The sequence below is a fragment of the Peromyscus californicus genome, unplaced genomic scaffold (genome assembly GCF_007827085.1).
Source record: "Peromyscus californicus insignis strain IS unplaced genomic scaffold, ASM782708v3 Scaffold_7__1_contigs__length_154581171, whole genome shotgun sequence".
NCBI lineage: Eukaryota > Metazoa > Chordata > Mammalia > Rodentia > Cricetidae > Peromyscus > Peromyscus californicus.
The window spans coordinates 129706009-129723848 of NW_026294595.1; the positions used below are offsets into that span (position 1 = coordinate 129706009).

Genomic DNA, 17840 nt, shown 5'->3' on the forward strand with positions numbered 1-17840 from the left:
GCAGCAAGATGGTCAGGTACTCAACATCATCCCAGCCATATAGAGGCCAGCCTGAGCTATATGAGATCTCATCTCAAAAGAAAAAGAAAGTAAAGGGGGCAGGGAGGAAAGAAAGGTAGACAGACTGACTGTCAGACAAGTATTATAAAACCAAAGTCTGTATCTTACATTGTTTATTTGTTATTGTTTGTTTGTTTTTCGAGACAGAGTTTCTCTGGATAATCTGGCTGTCTGGGACTCACTCTATAGACCAGGCTGGCCTAGAACTCACAGAGATCCACCTGCCTCTGCCTCCTGCCTGCTGGGATTAAAGGCGTACACCACCACCCCTGGCAGATTAGAGGTAATTTAGAGTGGGGTATGAGTCATGAAAGGGATAAGATTCCTCAGATGATAGAGTAAGAGTGTTTGACTGTCTAAAGTGATGCCGGACGGTTCTCTGGAGAAGGTGAAGTCTAAGCTTGGGTCTCATTCATAGAGCCAAGCTGGAAAAGGGGAAGAATGGCTTTCTACAAGGAGACAATGGCGTGAGCAGATGTTAAGACAAGAGAACAGTACAGTAAGCTTATCGGGCTTTAACGCACCCCCGAGGCCAATTTCCTACTGGTCCTTGGGGCTAGTGGGTTGTTTGTGGACGTCAGACACATCTATTCCCAACAACTGCCTTGTGTGCTTAAGAAAAGAAAGGGAGGGAGGAAGAGAAGAAAAAGAGGATCAGGAAGAAATGCAATGAGATCTTCGAATGCTCCTCTAAGTGTCTAGACTTTAAGCCTGAGGTTAGTGGCAAATACAGGTCCCAAGCACGACAGTGACAAAGTGAGATTTATATCTCAGAGAAATGTCCCTGACGGCAGAATAGAGAGTAAGTGAGCAGGACTGAACCAGGACAAACTGAACAAGGAAGCTGGTACAGTGATCCAGGTCACAGTGGCCCAACAAAGGGTACTTTTATTATTTTATTTTTTTATTATTTTTTTTCACATTTTGAGATAGAGTCTCATATAACCCAGGCCTGGGCAGGCCTTGAATTCACGGCAGTCTTCCTGCCTTGGCCTCTGGGAAGCTGGGGTTACAGAATGAGCCTCCATGCCTAGTTTGTTTTTACTAGTCTTAAAAACTAATTTTTGGTTGGGGATTTAGCTCAGTGGTAGAGTGCTTGCCTAGCAAGCGCAAGGCCCTGGGTTTGGTCCTCAGCTCCAAAAAAAAAAAAAAAAAAAACAAAACAAAAAACTAATTTTATGGCTGGGCGGTGATGGCACACACCTTTAATCCCAGCACTCAGGAGACAGAGCCAGGCAGATCTCTGTGAGTTTGAGGCCAGCCTGGTCTACAGAGTGAGTTCCAGGACAGGAACCAAAACTACACAGAGAAATCCTGTCTTGAAAAACAAAACAAAACAAAAAACAAACAAACAAACAAAAAACTAATTTTATGAGCCAGACATGGTGGTGCACACCTTTAATCCCAGCACTCAGGGGGCAGAGGCAGGTGGATCTCTGTGAGTTCAAGGCCAGCCTGGTCTATAGATCGAGTTCCAGGACAGCCAGTCTACACAGAGAAACCATGTCTTAAAAAATAAAAAAAAGAGAGAGAAAATTTTATGGCTTCAACAACCTTTAGTGGACTTTCTAGGAAACCAATGTCACAGCTTTTATGGCCAAGCATTTCAAAAACCAATTACATGCCACTTGTAGCATACAACTATTTATGGACTGAGAGCTGCTTAAAAGCTGACATTAAATCCGCCTGCCTCTGCCTCCCAAGTGCTGGGATTAAAGGCGTGTGCTACCACCGCCCCAGCCAGAGAGACACTCTTAAGGGCTGTGGTCTTGTTAGAGTAGGTGTGGCCATGTTGGAGGAAGTGCATTGATGTGTTTATCTAAGTTATTCTAATATCAATATATCAATAAAAACCCTGGAATCAGAAAAAAAAAGCTGACATTAAAAGTAATTTCTAAATTATAAATTTATAAACTCAAGTTCCATTTGCTTTTGGGATACCATCTTACAAGGACTCCAACTTGCAGTAAGGCTCATTAAGGAAGGGAATGGCTCAGTTGCCTTTAGCCTACTGGCTATGGGTGGGATAGAACCTCTGTTGGTCTTTTATGTGTCGAACACACAGACTGCAAGCCCAGTGCCACTTTGAGATCTTTGGCAGCAGTTAACTCTGCAGCTCACACAGATTGATGAGTATTCAGAGATGGGTAATGCCTGGGGGGTGCTCACCAACCTAAGACAGAGCGCCTGTGTGGCCTGGGCAGGCATCTCCATGATGGGTAAGGTGACCTGCTGACGTCCCACGCAACCTAAGTCAGAAGCTCATTTTTTAGTAAAAGGGGGAACCTGTAGGTCCCTGGCCCCTGTTTTGGGTAACTGTTGTCTTGCTTGCTGACCTTGACCTTGATATCCTCCCGATGCTAATTCCCTCCCAGGTTTCACCCTTCTGAATGCTTAAGGGAAGTTCCTTGTCTGTGTATCCTGCATAATGGGTGTTAACAGCTTAGATGCCAGATTGTAAAACATCGAACAAACTTCTGCCCTCTGGGGTTCTCCCATTGTGCTGTAAACCTGTATTTAAGACCTCCTCCCTCCTTCAATAAGCGGCATTCAGCATTAAAAAAAAAAAAAAAAAAAGAATGATAACAGTACTATGTTCTAATGAAATCAACTTTCTGTCCCCCCCCAAAAAGAACAGTAAAATAATAATAATAATAATAATTTCTATAGAAGCCTCATACACTTCCCCAAGGCAGCAAGGCGGCTCAGCAGGTAAACGCACTTGCTGCATAAGCCTAACAAACTGAGCTTGGTCCCCAGAGTCTGCAGAAAGCTGGCTGCATCAGGAATCTCAGCTCACCTGACAGGAGCAGCACCCAGCAGCTTCACTGCCAGCTAGGCTGGTGAGACCCTGCCTCAGCAATGCGAGCGAACTGACTCCTGAAAGTTGTTCTCTCCCTCCCTCTCTCTCTCTCCCTCCCTATCTCCCTCCCTCCTCCCCTCCCAACTTTTTAAAATCCTAACCTGGATCATTTTTCCTGTAATTGTGAAACATCTTTCTTATGCAGAAAATGTCTACAAAGGGCTATTCCTATCAAAAAAAAGATCTTTTTAAATGTTTGTACCAAACAGAGCTCAGGCTTTGGTATCCAGGACTATAAACTACTCTCAGTGCCAGAAAAGAAAATACAACACTTACTTCATGAAATACTGCTCCAGAATATGGAGACACTCCCAAATCCAACAGTGAAAGGCCTTCAACCACTGAAAAGGAAGAAATACAAGTTCACTCAGACTTTAGAGACAACAGCAAATGGTCATAAACTAAATTGTCAAGATATTCCTAGGACCAAGGAATGCCTGAGTTTATCTAATCCCTTTACCTCAGGTCAAGCAAGTGGTTGAAGGTCTTGATTTGGAAAAAGTATCCAGATTGTACATATGTATGAAATTCTCAAAGAATAACACACACAACACACACACACACACACACACACACACACACACACACACACACACACAATTTCCAAAATTGGAAAATTCTTCCATACAAAGCAGTTCTTTCCATCATGAGCAATACTCATTATGAGAAAGCTTTATATTAAACTGTAAACTTCTGAGGTTGGAGAAATGGCTTGGCAATTAAGGATGCATACTGCTCTTGGTCCCCCGTTCAATTCCCAACACCCACATCAAGCAGCTCACTACTGGCAGTAGCTCCAGCTCCAGGGAACCCATCACCCTCTTCTGACTTCTGCACTTAGCATACACATACTCCCACACAGATACACACACACACACACACACACACACACACACACGTAATTTAAAAAATAAAATTAAATACATTAAAAAAACTACGAACTTCTCCTACCTCTCTGTAACCTCCACCAACTCTAAAGCATTTCTTTTATGTATATTCTACCCTATTCCAGAGCACAATTAACAAATGAACACCAGGTAAAATAATGCTGCCCAGGTTGGTGAAATGGGCAGTCACTCTCTTCTGCCACCTGTTTCGGTGACATCTGTGTCATTTTTCTAGACTAATATTACTTTTTAGCTGTGTGCCTTTAATCCTAACCTCACAGGGGATGGGGAAGGAAGAGGGGGATTGTATTTGGATTTTGGGGGGGGAGGGTAGGGGGAGTCAGTAATGGTTGTTTAGCTAGGTTTTTGTTTTGTGGCAGAATATCTACATGTAGGGAAGATTGACTTCAAGATTGCAATCCCCCTGCCTTAGTGCTCCCCCACCAAAGTGTTGGAATTATAGGAGCCGGCCATCAAGCCCAGCTAAGGTGCTACTTTTGTTTGTCCAGATCGGTAGTTCAGTCTGGCCTCAAACTTCCTGTGCAGCCAAGAATCACCTTAAGCTCTTTAACTCTCCTGCCCCCACCTCCCAAGTTCTAAGGTTACAGGATACACCACCATGTCCAGCTTAAAATGTTTGCTTTTTCATTTGAGGGGTTTGGGTTCGGCTGGTTTGGCGCTATGGACTGAACTTGGGAACTTGTGCATACTAGGCAAGCACTCCACTGTGAGCTATATCACTCACACAAAATGATAATTTTTGGTTTTTATACAAGGTCTCATTATGTAGCTCTAGCTGACTCAAAACTTACTACATAGACCAGGCTGGCCTTGAACTCAGAGATCCACTAGCCTCTGCCTCCCCAATGCTGGGATTAAATTTGGCACGTGCTACCATGCCTGGCCCCAAATGATAATTCTTAAAGTACATTACCTTAGGGAACAACTGATCAAGTGCCTGATACAATATATGCAGTACAGCACTCAGAATGATCATTTCTTATTTTCTGTGTGTGGGTGTTTTGCTTGTGTGTGTGTGTCTGTGCACCACATTTGTGCCTGATTCTGAGGAGGCATCAGATCCTCTAGAACCGAGTTACAGATGGTTGTGAGCCAACAAGTGGGTGCCAGGATTAGAACCTGGGTCCTCTGGAAGAGCAGGCTGTGCTCTTAACTGATAAGCCATCTCTCCAGTCCCACTTAATAAAAACTTGAAAATAATCCCAACATTGATTAACGGAGATTTATTTAAATAAATATCATCTACTGATATATTAATATATATTCGTATATATATCATATTATATAATATATAGGGTTTCATTAAGTATATTATATATACTTAATATATCAGTATATATACTAATATATATTATATACTGATATATTAAGCATTAAAACTATGTTGTAAAGAACTGAATATATAAGTAAATGGAAGAAGAAACGCTCTCCTTATATGGAATCACGTGTAGGAAGGCTGGGCATGTGGTAGAACAACAGGGCAACATGCAAAGCATGAAGGAGGGTCTGAGTTCAACATCAGGACACAAAGGGTAGGAAATGAAGAATGGAAGATGGAACAGAAAGTCATCAGCTGAATGACCAACAGAATGGTTTTGAAGGCAAACGTCATTAGTGGATGCTAAAGTTAGTGGATAAAAGTGTGAAGAACAAAGTGTTTTCAAGGGGAAAAAGTAATAATTTCATATAGACCTCACATTCCCTGCTTTAATCAGGTGATCCATTAAAATATCATCAATATGTTAGCTATATTAATTATTAAATATCTCATAATTCACTGATGTAGTGATAAGAACATTTCTGGAGTCCTCATGCCAACAATGTGGTATAATAACAAAAATAAACTAACAAAAAACCCATAACCTCCACCTAATCATGGAAAATTATCAGGCAACCAAAAGACAGGCAAATAACTGCCCAGTACTCTTAAAATTTTAAATCACAGGAAGTGTCGCAGATGGTAGTCACTTCGGAGATATAACCACTAAATGCAAAAAGGAGGTCATGGATTGAACATTAGGCCAGAAACTGGACAATGAAAGGGAAGCAGTACAATCCTAATAAATTATATATACTAACAGTACTGACCGACTGAAGCCACTAAATTACAATAATAATGGGTATAGTGTAAACAGAAACTTTATTTTTGCAACTCTGTGTGTGTGTGTGTGTGTGTGTGTGTGTGTGTGTGTGTGTGTGTGTGTGTGTGAGTGTGTGTACATGTGCTTGTAAGTACCCATGGAGGCCAGAAGAGGTTACCAGATCTCTTCAAGCTGGTGTTTATAAACTACCTGATGTCAATGCTGTGATCCAAACTCCAGTACTCAGACAGACCAATAAGGACTCTCTTTATATATGTTTTTTGTTTTTAATTTTTTGAGACAGGGTTTCATTGTGTAGCCCTAGCTACCCTGGAACTCACTCTGTAGCCCAGGCTGGCCTCAAACTCACAGAAATCCACCTGGCTCTGCCTCCCGAGTGCTGGGATTAAAGGCGTGCGCCACCACCACCCGACTCACTAAATACTCTTAACTGCTGAACATTTCTCCAGCCCCTTTGCAACTCTTTTGAAAACTAAAATATTTCAAGGTTGGCAAAATGGCTCAGTTGATCAGGTTACTACCGCCAAGATGGATGACCTGAGTTTGATCATCAGATCCTAAACTGGAAGAAAAGAATCCTCTCCCTCAACTGGCGGTGGTGGCACACACCTCTAATCCTCACACTACCGAGGCAGAGGTAGGCTGATTTCTATCAGTTCAAGGCCAGCCTGGTCTACAGAAGGAGTTCCAGGACAGCCAAGGCTAGACAGAGAAGCCCTGTCTCAAAAAAACAAAAAACCAAAACAAAAACTACAGAGCTACGTTCACTGAAGGAAAGCTGTCCACAGAATGCTGAGAGAAAAGCAGATAGTAATATAGCATGTAAAATATGACACGATTTTATAAAATTTTTAAAGAAATTTTATTAACATCAAATACACAAAAAGAATAGGCTTCATTATGACATTTTATACATGTAATACCAGCACTCAGAGACTGAAGCAAGAGGATCTCAAGTTTAAGGCCAGCCTGGGCTACACTGTAAGATTCTTTCTCAAAACAAACAAGGAAGGAAGGAAGGATAAAAAAAGAAATACCTGGGAAAATAAATATTAAGATAATTTTTGTTGTTGTTGTTGTTGTTGTTGTTTTGAGACAGGGTTTCTCTGTGTAGCTTTGGTGCCTGTCCTGGATCTCGCTCTGTAGACCAGGCTGGCCTCGAACTCACAGAGATCCACCTGGCTCTGCCTCCCAAGTGCTGGGATTAAAGGCGTGCGCCACCACCGCCCAGCATCATTTTTTTTTTTTAAAGCCTGATTGTGCAAGACAATTTTAACTGGGGCTGACCAGACCCCTTAACCAGGTAAAGGCTCTTGTTGCCAAGCTGGATGACTTGAGTTCAATCCTGGGAACCCAGATGGTATAAGACGACGACCAACTCCCACAAGTTGTCTTCTGGGCACATGTATGTGCATGTATACATGTGCGTACACGTGGAGTAAACAAATATACAAATATTTACAGAGACAACTGTAACTGGTCCTTTCTACTGGGACCAGAAAGAAATAGCCCTCAAGGAGCAGCATAGAGGTCGCTCTGTAAGACAGCTATTAAACTCTGACTAACAGCTTTACCGGAGACCCAAGAAGAGGATTCATTAGCCCACTTCACAAGACTTCCCTCAGTGTAAGTCAAAGACACCTGACCACAGCAGTAAAAGCAATCCTTTGGGGATCAGACAGTATGAGGCTGTCTGGAAACATCAGGTTCCACATTCCCATTTAATCCAGCGAGGTTTTCAAGCAAGTAGCTAGAGGGCAGACTCTACACCTTTCTCTGAGATACTTTTGCTAGATATTGTGCATCAGTAAACTTGTTTGAAGATTCTCTGGCAAGTGCCTAGAATGTGGCTCTGGTATCTGGTGAGATACATCATCATATTATTTCATGGATAACAGATCTGGCAGGAGCAGGGCGGTGGTGGCGCACGCCTTTAGCCCCAGCACTCGGGAAGCAGAGCCAGGCAGATCTCTGTTGAGTTCGAGGCCAGTCTGGGCTACAGAGCAAGATCCAGGACAAGCACCGAAACTACACAGAGAAACCCTGTCTCAAAAAAAAAAAGAAAAAAGAAAAAGAAAAAACAGATCTGGCGGGAAAGTCAACCTCATATAAAAAAATTTATAAAAACACCACTCTTTATTGTAATATTAAAATACATAAGAAAGGCACAAACTCAGAATGTTGATTTTTAAACTTAACACACAGTATAACAGATTTCATTACGCAGATATTTCCACTGAATACGTTCGGCTTTATGATTAACTCCTTTAGTCCCTTCTATTATTTTAGTGCACATGTATGAAAACTTTCCTAGGGCCCACAGTGTGCATTTCTCACCTCAAGCCAAAGAGTACCCAAATTCTCTTCAGACTCTATGAAAGATTCATTCAATGTCTTAAAAAATAATCAGACTAAACATGGTGGCTTAGGCCTGTAATCCTAGCACTCAGGAGGCAGAGGCAAGATTACTACAAGTTCTAGGCTGCCTAGTACTATTTATGAAGTTCCAGGCCACCTTGGGCTACAGTGAGACCCAAGAATGATCACAGCACTTGGGAGGCAGAGGCAGGCAGATTTCTATGAGTTCGAGGTCAGCCTGGTCTACATAGTGAGACCCTGTCTCAAAACCCTAAAACCAAAACAAACAAACAAACAAAAAGATCAGGAGTACAGCAAAAAGGAAGAAGGTTAAAATACTTTTATAGCCAGACATACATTATACACCTGTAATCCTAATACTCAGGAAGCAGAGACATTGGGATCTTTGAGTTCAAGGCTAGCCTGGAAAAAGAAATACTTTTATAAACATGAAGTTCCCATTTACTCTTTCCTTTCCAAATGTTCTTTAATTCCACTTATTTACTCTCTCTCTCTCTCTCTCTCTCTCTCTCTCTCTCTCTCTCTCTCTCTCTCTCTCTCTGTGTGTGTGTGTGTGTGTGTGTGTGTGTGTGTGTGTGTAGGTCAGAGGACAATTTGAAGGAGTCTATTCTCTCCTTCCAACTTGAACAACCTCAGGCCTTCCTGCTACCATCCTGCTGAGGAAAAGCCAGACACTTCACGGCTACAGGAGCTACAGCCATGGCCACATAGCATCAATAAGTAGGGAAGCACTTAGGATCAACTTGACATATATCAACCAGATGGTCTGGGAGAGCTGGTATGAGGCATTATCACTTAAAGAGGAACCAGAGCATCTGCCCAACTGTCAACCTCAGGAACTCTGGACACTGGTCAGCGAGCAGACATGGGTAAATGTTGCCCACATCAAGACCAGAGCTGCCATCGCTGACATGGTATGACTGGGCCAAATGCTTCAGGGGAGCTGAGGAAGATTAAGGCCTTTTCTTGGTGAGCCCAAGCCCCGGTGGCTTGACACTCACAAAGATCTTCATCAGGTACTAGCAAATTTAAAAAGTAAAAGATATGGTGATAAAACAAGAATATAAAATGAGGCAAAGATTTGTAAACAAGGACCTAAAATAAGACCTAAAAAATATTAAATGAGGATGTCTGTCCCTGTTTGAAACAACAACCAAAGAATTAATCAAGCTGCCAGATTCTAATGCTTATATAACAATGTGCCAATACTATAAGGCTAGAAAATTTTTAGATGTTTTTTTCTTTTGGGGGTCATAGTCAGACAGTTTCATGTAGCCTAGGTTGGCTAAAATAGGTTTAACCAAAGACTGAGAAGAAAAAGTAAAAACTCAGGGCTTGTAGTTCAGGGGTAGAACCCTTGACTAAGATGGGCAAGTACCTAGGTTTGACCTCCAGCACCACCCACATACACACACACACACACACACACACACACACACACACACACACACACAGCCACACAAAACACCTGGGTGTGGCATATTCTTGTAATCCTAGAGGCAGGAAAATCAGGAGCTCAAGGTCATTCTTGGCTACATAGCTAATTGGAGGCCATGCTTGGCTACAAAGACTATTTCAAGCAAATAACAATTAAATATTTTAAAAGGCAAAACTGAAGAAAAACCCAAAGACCCAATGAGCTTTTTCATGTCCTTTTTCATGTAGTATTTTATTTAAAATCAAATTCATAAAGTACAGCAGAGGAGTGACACCAAATACTCTCTCTTTTGAGATGGGATCTTGTTATAGAGCCCAGGCTGGCCTTAAACTTGCAATCCCTGTCTAGGCCTCCACAAGTGGGGAGTACAGGTATGCAACACCACACCTGGCTAGAATATTTCTTCCTTCCTTGAAGAGATTATTATCTAATTAATATTTTGGAGTAGGGTGGGGTTTGTTTGGTTGGTTGGTTGGCTTTCTGCTGTGTTGAGGTAGAACACAGAGTCCCATAATTGTAGGTAAGTAATCTACCACTGAACAACATACCCAGACCTAGAGACCTTCCATTTTTTTCCATTTAGTTTTGCTTTTTTGAGACAGTGTCTCACACTGTCAACCACCTATCTGACACTCATTATATATATATATATATATATATATATATATATATATATATATAAAAAACCACAAGTTATTATATATCTGAAGATGATCTCAAACTCACAGCAACCCTACCTCAGCTTTCTAAGTACTAGGATTACAGGTATGAGCCACCAAGCTCAGCTCAACTATGTACAAAAAAAGGGGAGAAGAGTTATTTTTAATTATGTATATGTATGCATATGGTGTGTAGGTATATCTTAAAATAATAAATAAATAAGGTAGAGGATAATAGAAGATACTGGGAATTGACCTCTGGCCTCCAAATGTGGGCACACACACACACACACACACACACACACACACACCTACCCATCCATATAACAAACATAATCCACACATAAACAGTTTTGAACTATAACTCTAAATCTTTGTTGTTAAGTTTGGGTTGTTGTTTTTTTTTAACATTCATTTACAATGTGTGTGTGTGTGTGTGTGTGTGTGTGTGTGTGTGTGTGTGTGTGTATGTGTGTGTGTGTCGGCATACATTTGGAGGCCAGAGGAAAACTGGGAGTCAATTCTTCTCCTTCTACCATGTGAGTTCTGAGGCTCAAACTCAGATCATCAGTCTTGACAGTAAACAACCTCACCTGCTGAGCTATCATGTCAGCCCATTTGTTTCTTTCTGTTGTATTTATTTTCACGTATGTATCATGTGAATGTATGTGTAACAGGGCCCCAGACCTTAAGAGGGCCCCAGACCTTAATACAACTGACTCCATGATGGAAGTACCATTCAGGCTGTAAAACTGAGCACATAGACAGTGTTATTTTACCACCTGCCAAAAATGAAAACAAAGGCCTAATCCATCAAAGTCCATAGTTCTGGGAAAGTCTCTAAACATACTAGCCTGCTTTTTTGCTTCTGTAGTTCCAATTCTGGCTAACTTTCCTTGTTAACTGAAGTATGTCAACCCAGGATATAGTTTTTAGGCCTAACAGCTCACCCAGGCCAGCTTGGGGCTACACTCTACACATATGCCAGGCCAGCTGGCCCTCAAGATTCCAGGGGTTCTCTGGTCTCTGCCTCCTATCACCCGGTAAGATTACTGGAATTGGAGATGTTCACACCATGCATGCAGCTTTTACCTGGATTATGGGATTTGAACTCAGGTCTTTATGCTTGCATGGCAAGCACTTGTACTCATGAAGCTATTTCCCCAGCCCTAGGTTTTCGGGGGTTTTGTTGTTTTTTTGTTGGTGGTGGTGGCAGTGGTTGCTGTGGAATAATCCTGTATACTGTGTGAATATACGTCGCTATGACTGGTTTAATAAACAAGCTGGCTGGCCAATAGCTGAAGAGAATAAAATTAGGTGGGAAAGCCAAACTGAAAAGGATGGGATGAGGCAGGGGGGAGCCAGAGGAGTCGACAGCAGAGACAGAGGAAGCAGAAGATGAGCCTGCCGTACTGAGAAAAGGTACCACCACTTGTCAGAGGGTAGATAAGAAATATGGGTTAAGTTAAAATGTAAGAGTTAGCTAGTAACAAGCCTGAGCTATTGGCCGATCATTTATAATTAATATAAGCCTCTGTGTGATAATCTGGAAGCAGCTGCCAGGACAGGAAAACTCTGCCTACAGTGGTGGTTTTGTTTTTGTTTTTTAAAGACAGGTCTCATTCTGTAGCTCAGGCTGGACTATACTGGTGGCACTCCTTTTGCCTCAGCTTTCAGGTGTTGGATTATAGATCTGAGGCATGATCATCATTACCATCTACATAATACCCTAACTTAAAAATCCATCAGGTAGGCTGGGACCCAGCTCAACTGGTAGAGTGCTTTCCTAGTATGCAAGAAATCCAGGGTTCAATGCCAAGCACCACATAAAACCAAACACAGTGGCACACCTCTAATCCTAGAATTTGGGAGGTGGAGGTAAGCAGTTCAGAACCTCAAGGTAATCCTCAACTGTTGAGTTCAGGCCAGCCTGGGATACATGAGACTCAGCCTCAAAAAAACAGGGAACAAGGAGATGGTTAGTTGGTAAAGTACCCATGTTAAAAAGCTTGTAATCCTAGTGCCAGGCAGGCAAAGAAAGGAGGATCTTAAGGCTCACTGACCACTAGCCTAGCTGAATCAGTGAACTCCATGTTCAGCAAAAGACCCTATGCCATGGTTTTTGTCAGCCTGACAAAAACCTGGACATATCTAGGAAGAGGGAATCTCAAATGAGAAACTGTCTCCACCAGACTGACCTGTGGGCATGTCTGTGAGGTATTTTCTTAATTGCTTATCGATGTAGGATTGATGGGTTGTACATGACAGCTAGCAGAACAAGCCAGTAAGGAGAAACAAGTTAGTAAGCAGCTTTCCTCTATGGTCTCTGCTTTAGTTTCTGCTTCAAGTTCCTGTCTCAGCTTCCCCCAATGATGGACTGTGTAACCTGTATTCCAAATAAACTCTTTCTTCCCCAAGTTGGTTTTGGACAGTGTTTATCACAGCAACAGAAAGCAAATCAGTACATCCTTTCTTAAAAAATAAGGTGCTGCACAATCAAGGAAGATACCTAACATCAAATCCAGTCTACACACACCTGCACATACACTGTGTACACACACAATGTCTATTACAGCCAACCAAGGTCTATAAGGATACTAGGTCCTTTATCCAAAGAGCTGGTGACTCAAAAATCTCAAAATATCATGTAAAACCAGAATGATTCCTACTTTACTTTAATTTTGTTGTTTGTTTGTTTGAGGCAGGGTTTCTCTGTGTAGCCTTGGCTGTCCTGGAACTAGCTCTGTAGACGAGGTTGGCCTCAAACTCAAGAGATCTGTCTGCCTCTGCCTCCTGTGCTGAGATTAAAGGCGTGTGCCACCACATCTGGCCCTACTTCACTATCTTTAAATGCCTAGCAGTTAGAATTTAATACAATCACCTTTTGGTGATTGTTTGTTTGGTGGTTTGTTTGGGTTTGAGACATCTTACTCTGTAACCCAAGCTGACCCAGAACTCACTATATAGCCCAGACTGGCCTCTAACTCCTAATGAATCCCCTACCTCAGCCTCTACATGCTGGGATTACAACTATGAGACACCATGTCTGGCACAATTACCTGCTTTTTTTTTTTTTTGGTTTTTCGAGACAGGGTTTCTCTGTGTAGCTTTGCGCCTTTCCTGGAACTCGCTTTGGAGACCAGGCTGGCCTCGATCTCACAGAGATCCGCCTGGCTCTGCCTCCCGAGTGCTGGGATTAAAGGCGTGCGCCACCACCGCCCGGCCAATTACCTGCTTTTAAATCCACCCCACTTAAAGAACTGAAAATATAAGTGATAGATATTGTATCCTCTCCTTTTAAAACCACCTCACTTAAAGAACTATAAATATAAGTGACAGATACTGTATCCTCTCCTTAAAATGAACTAATAACTGCCCTTTGTTAATGAAATGCAAATGCTGTGTGATTACTGTGAAAGAAAATGGCCCCCAAAGGGAGTGGCACTATTAGGTGTGGCTTTGTAGGAGGAAATGTGTCACCGTGGGGATGGGCTTTGAGGTCTCCTTTACTCAAGCTACTCCCAGTGACACAGTCTACTTCCTGTTGTCTACATATTAACTTGTAGCAGCTCCTTCTCCAGCACCATGCCCGCCTGTATGCCACCATGATGCTAATAGACTAAACCTCTGAAACTGTAAGCTGACACCCCAATTAAATGTTTTCCTTTATAAGAGTTATTGTGGTCATGGTGTCTCTTCAGAGCAATAGAAACCCTAACTAAGACAACTACCAACTCTCTCTAGCCTAGATACTGAACCTAGGCTATGGAGACCTCTGAATGTCATACTATAACACACATACCACACACTTATTGCCCTAGCCTTTCTGACTCACCTACTCAGCTCAGTCAACGTCACCCTGTTCTAGTACCTAAACTCAAGACCTCAGAACTGATATTTTGGGCTTTATTGTGCCAAGCTTCAACATGGATTATCTCATTTAGTGTCCTGTTTCACAGACAAGAAGTCGTAGAGGAAGTAAATGGCAGAGCAGAGAAAGATTCAAATTCTTCCGAAGATTCTAGAAACCATAAACAACGTTGCCTCATCTTTAAATTTTTCTACCCTGTAAATAAGAGCTTATGCTTCCATTTCTTCCACATTATCCAGTAGTCACTAACTACAAACCTGTCCTATGGAAGGCATCAAGGAATTTAGGCATAAATCTAACAGTTCTCCAGGAAGCTCGTAATACTATAGGAAGACCAGATTTAAACGAACAGTTATTATGTAAGAGGGGAAATACTGTTTGGTTTTTGTTTTTTAGACACAGTCTCACTATGTAGCTCTGCTGGCCTTGAATTCTATAAGGAGCTTAGGATGGTTTCAAATTTGAGATGCTCCTGTCTCAGCTTCCCAAGTGCTGGGATTACAGACCTGTGCCACCATGCCCAGTTCAGGGAAAGAGTCTTAATACAAAGCGTGTAGAGGAAGAATAAATGTTTAAAAAAAAAAAAGTTCATGACAGCAAGTGATACTAAAGTTTGAGGATAAAGTTAGATGTGGGGGCTCACAATCCCAGCACCTGAAGGCTGGTCACCATGAATTTGAGTACATCCTGAGCTGAAGGAGAGATCCTGTTTCAAAAACAAATAATACACAAAGTGCAAGGCTACAGAGACTTCCAGGGTGCTAACATTTTTTATCTGGGTGCTGGCTATCCGTGTACATTTGGTTCATAAAAACTTGTTAAGTTCCATCTACACTTAAATGTGCTTTAGATATATAATGTACTTCAGTTTTTGTTTTGTTTAAAGACTTAAATTTGATCTGGACAGATGGTTCAATGGGTAAGGGCACTCGATATGCAAGCAAGAAGACCTGATTCAAATCCCCCAACTCATGTCCAAAAAAAAAAGTCATAGTCACAGATGCCTGTAACTCCAGCATCGTAAGGGTGGAGACAGGCAAAAACCTCCGGAGCTTTTGGCCATACAGCCCAGTGGAAATAGCTTCCAGTTCAGAGAGACTCTGTCTCAGGGAATAAAAGGTAGAGTGATACAGGACACCCAGCATCCTCCTTTAGCTTCTGAACATACACCACAGGCACACAACACCCCCACACTGTAGCCCTAACCTAACCCATAGGTCTTCTCTACTCTAGGTATTTCAAATCCTCGGGTATTTCTTGATGATCCTCGTTGCCTTCTGCAACCTGGAACTTCCCCTTTTTCTAACCTTTTCCAAACTCTAGTCTTTCGTAGTCCATTCTGGAAAACGAAAGAGAGTTTACTCAGGGTCAGACGCTAAGGAAACTATTATAAAAACGTGTTCGTTTCCTCTACTGGCTTGTGCGCCTTCAGCCAAATTTCTTTGTCTTGTTGGAGGGGACAGCATGCACTAAGGTAAAACGTATACATACATACTTTAAAGAGACAAAAACTAAGAAAAACTGCACTGAGAGTCCTAGATTGGGCAGAAGTGACTTCAGTATACAGATGCCTTTCTTGCAAAATCACTGGTTCCCTCAGCCCCCCCTTACCCCCTCCACTATGCTATTCGATGGAACACTGCTGCCAAACCCTAATAGTCCATCAGATCCAATGCACACAGCACCTTCGGATGTCCACCCTTCCTCGGATCCCGCTGCCTGACTCGGGATCGTGGGACACGCCCCCTCGGATACCCACCCCTCGGGTAGCGGGGCTCACACTCCACACCTCCTCTACACCCCATCCTCCGCACCATAGCTCCGCCCTCAGCTCGCGAAGGACCCCAGACGCGGGTCAGTCTGCTCAGAACCGCGCGCTTGTGCCATTGCCTCCACCTCCCATTCAATTCACCGCGGCTGGGACAGTGCAGACCGGCCCACTCCAGCCGGTGGCCTCACCTCTCTTCCAAGAGCTCAGTGGGGACACCACCTCAACCCTCTCGGAAATGAACTCGGCCAAACTGGAGCGAAACAAGGCCGCCCTCACGGTCACGGCCACCACAAGCACCAGGGCCAAGGGAGCCGCCATGATAACTGAGGCGGGCACGCAGGCGGGGAGGGCAAAAGGCAATGCGGAAGAGCCTCAAGACCTGCGCGCCACACTGTAGTACCTCGGTCGGGCGAGCGCAGCTGCTGCTGCCGGAGCCCGCCGACCTGAAGACTACTACTCCCAGAAAGTCTTGCGGCGGGACGACGGAAAGCAGGCTGTGTCAAACTTGTAGCAAAAGTTTGGACTACGCTTCTGCTCACCGAAAAGAAGGGAAAAATACTGTACTAATTTCACTGAGATCGTGAGCAAACTTTAAAGAAGTAATGTCACTCGTGAGCATATTTTTAATGTTAAAATGTTTACCTTTATAGTTTTAAAGAGCGCGGCGTGTGTATTTATTGAACGCCAACCATCCTCAAGGCACTAGTGATACTGTGTTCTGAGGAAACACTTTGGAGTGGTTAATATTTAGCTCTGTGACCTTCAGCAAGTTATTTAACCGTGGGAAGTCAGAGCAGGAGCTCAAGGCAGGAGCTTGAAGCTAAAACCGTGTAAGAACGCTGCTTCCACACCTTCCGTTCTGCTCGTGCCCAGCCAGCTTTCTTGCACAGCACAGGCACACCTGCTGGGCCCTCCCACTTCAGTCAGTTTCAAAATCAAGACAATCTCACAGACCAGTCTGATGGAGGCAATTCTTCCACTGAGATTTCCTCTTCCCAGATGACCCTAGGTTGTGTAAAGTTGACAATAATAACCAAAGCAATTACTGTAGTAAACGCCGTGAAATGCACTTCCGCTTCTTCTCAGTTCAGGTTGGTAGCTTGAAAGCCTCCGGGTGGGAGTGTTTACATCTGAGAAATCAGCAAACACAACACATCAGGGGCTTGGAGAGCCCATTGATAAGCATTAACAGCATTCCTCTTCATTAGTTAATGTATGAGAAGTGCTAAGGTGAGGGCTTAAAGATTAGCTATAATAATTAATTATACAGGAGATTTTAGAACCATGAAGAAAACGGAACAGCACATCAATAGTATAACTATGGTTAAGAAAAATTATTGAATATTTCATAATAGGTAGTAGAGGCTTTTGAATGTTCCTAACACAAGTAATGTCTCAAGTCATATGCCAGTTACCCTATATGATTGCTATACATTGTATACCATACTGTACACCATAAATATGTAAACTGTTTCAGTTAAAGATTAAAAAAAATTTTTTTTTTTTTTTTTTTTTTTTTTGGTTTTTTGAGACAAAGTTTCTCTGTGTAGTTTTGGTGCCTGTCCTGGAACTCACTCTGTAGACCAGGCTGGCCTCGAACTCACAGAGATCCGCCTGCCTCTGCCTCCCGAGTGCTGGGATTAAAGGCGTGCACCACCACCGCCCGGCTTAAATAAAAACAAACAAAAAAACTTTTTAAAAAAGAAAAAGTGCATGATTGAGAATAATCTGAGATGAAGAGATGGTGTTAACATGACAAACTGGTCAGAAAAGACAGGGACAAGCTGAC

General features: G+C 42.7%; 1 protein-coding gene across 1 annotated transcript in view; it reads right to left on the reverse strand.

Moving 5' to 3' along the window:
* Positions 1-16413, reverse strand: part of Pigu (phosphatidylinositol glycan anchor biosynthesis class U) — an 88155-nt gene extending 71742 nt beyond the window's left edge. The window contains exons 1-2 of the mRNA XM_052722880.1: positions 16240-16413; positions 3200-3264 (exon numbers count right to left, since the gene is read on the reverse strand). Of these exons, the coding sequence (XP_052578840.1) occupies positions 3200-3264; positions 16240-16369 (195 nt within the window). The 5' untranslated portion in view covers positions 16370-16413. The remainder of the gene's footprint in view (positions 1-3199; positions 3265-16239) is intronic.
* Positions 16414-17840: the final 1427 nt, after the last annotated feature.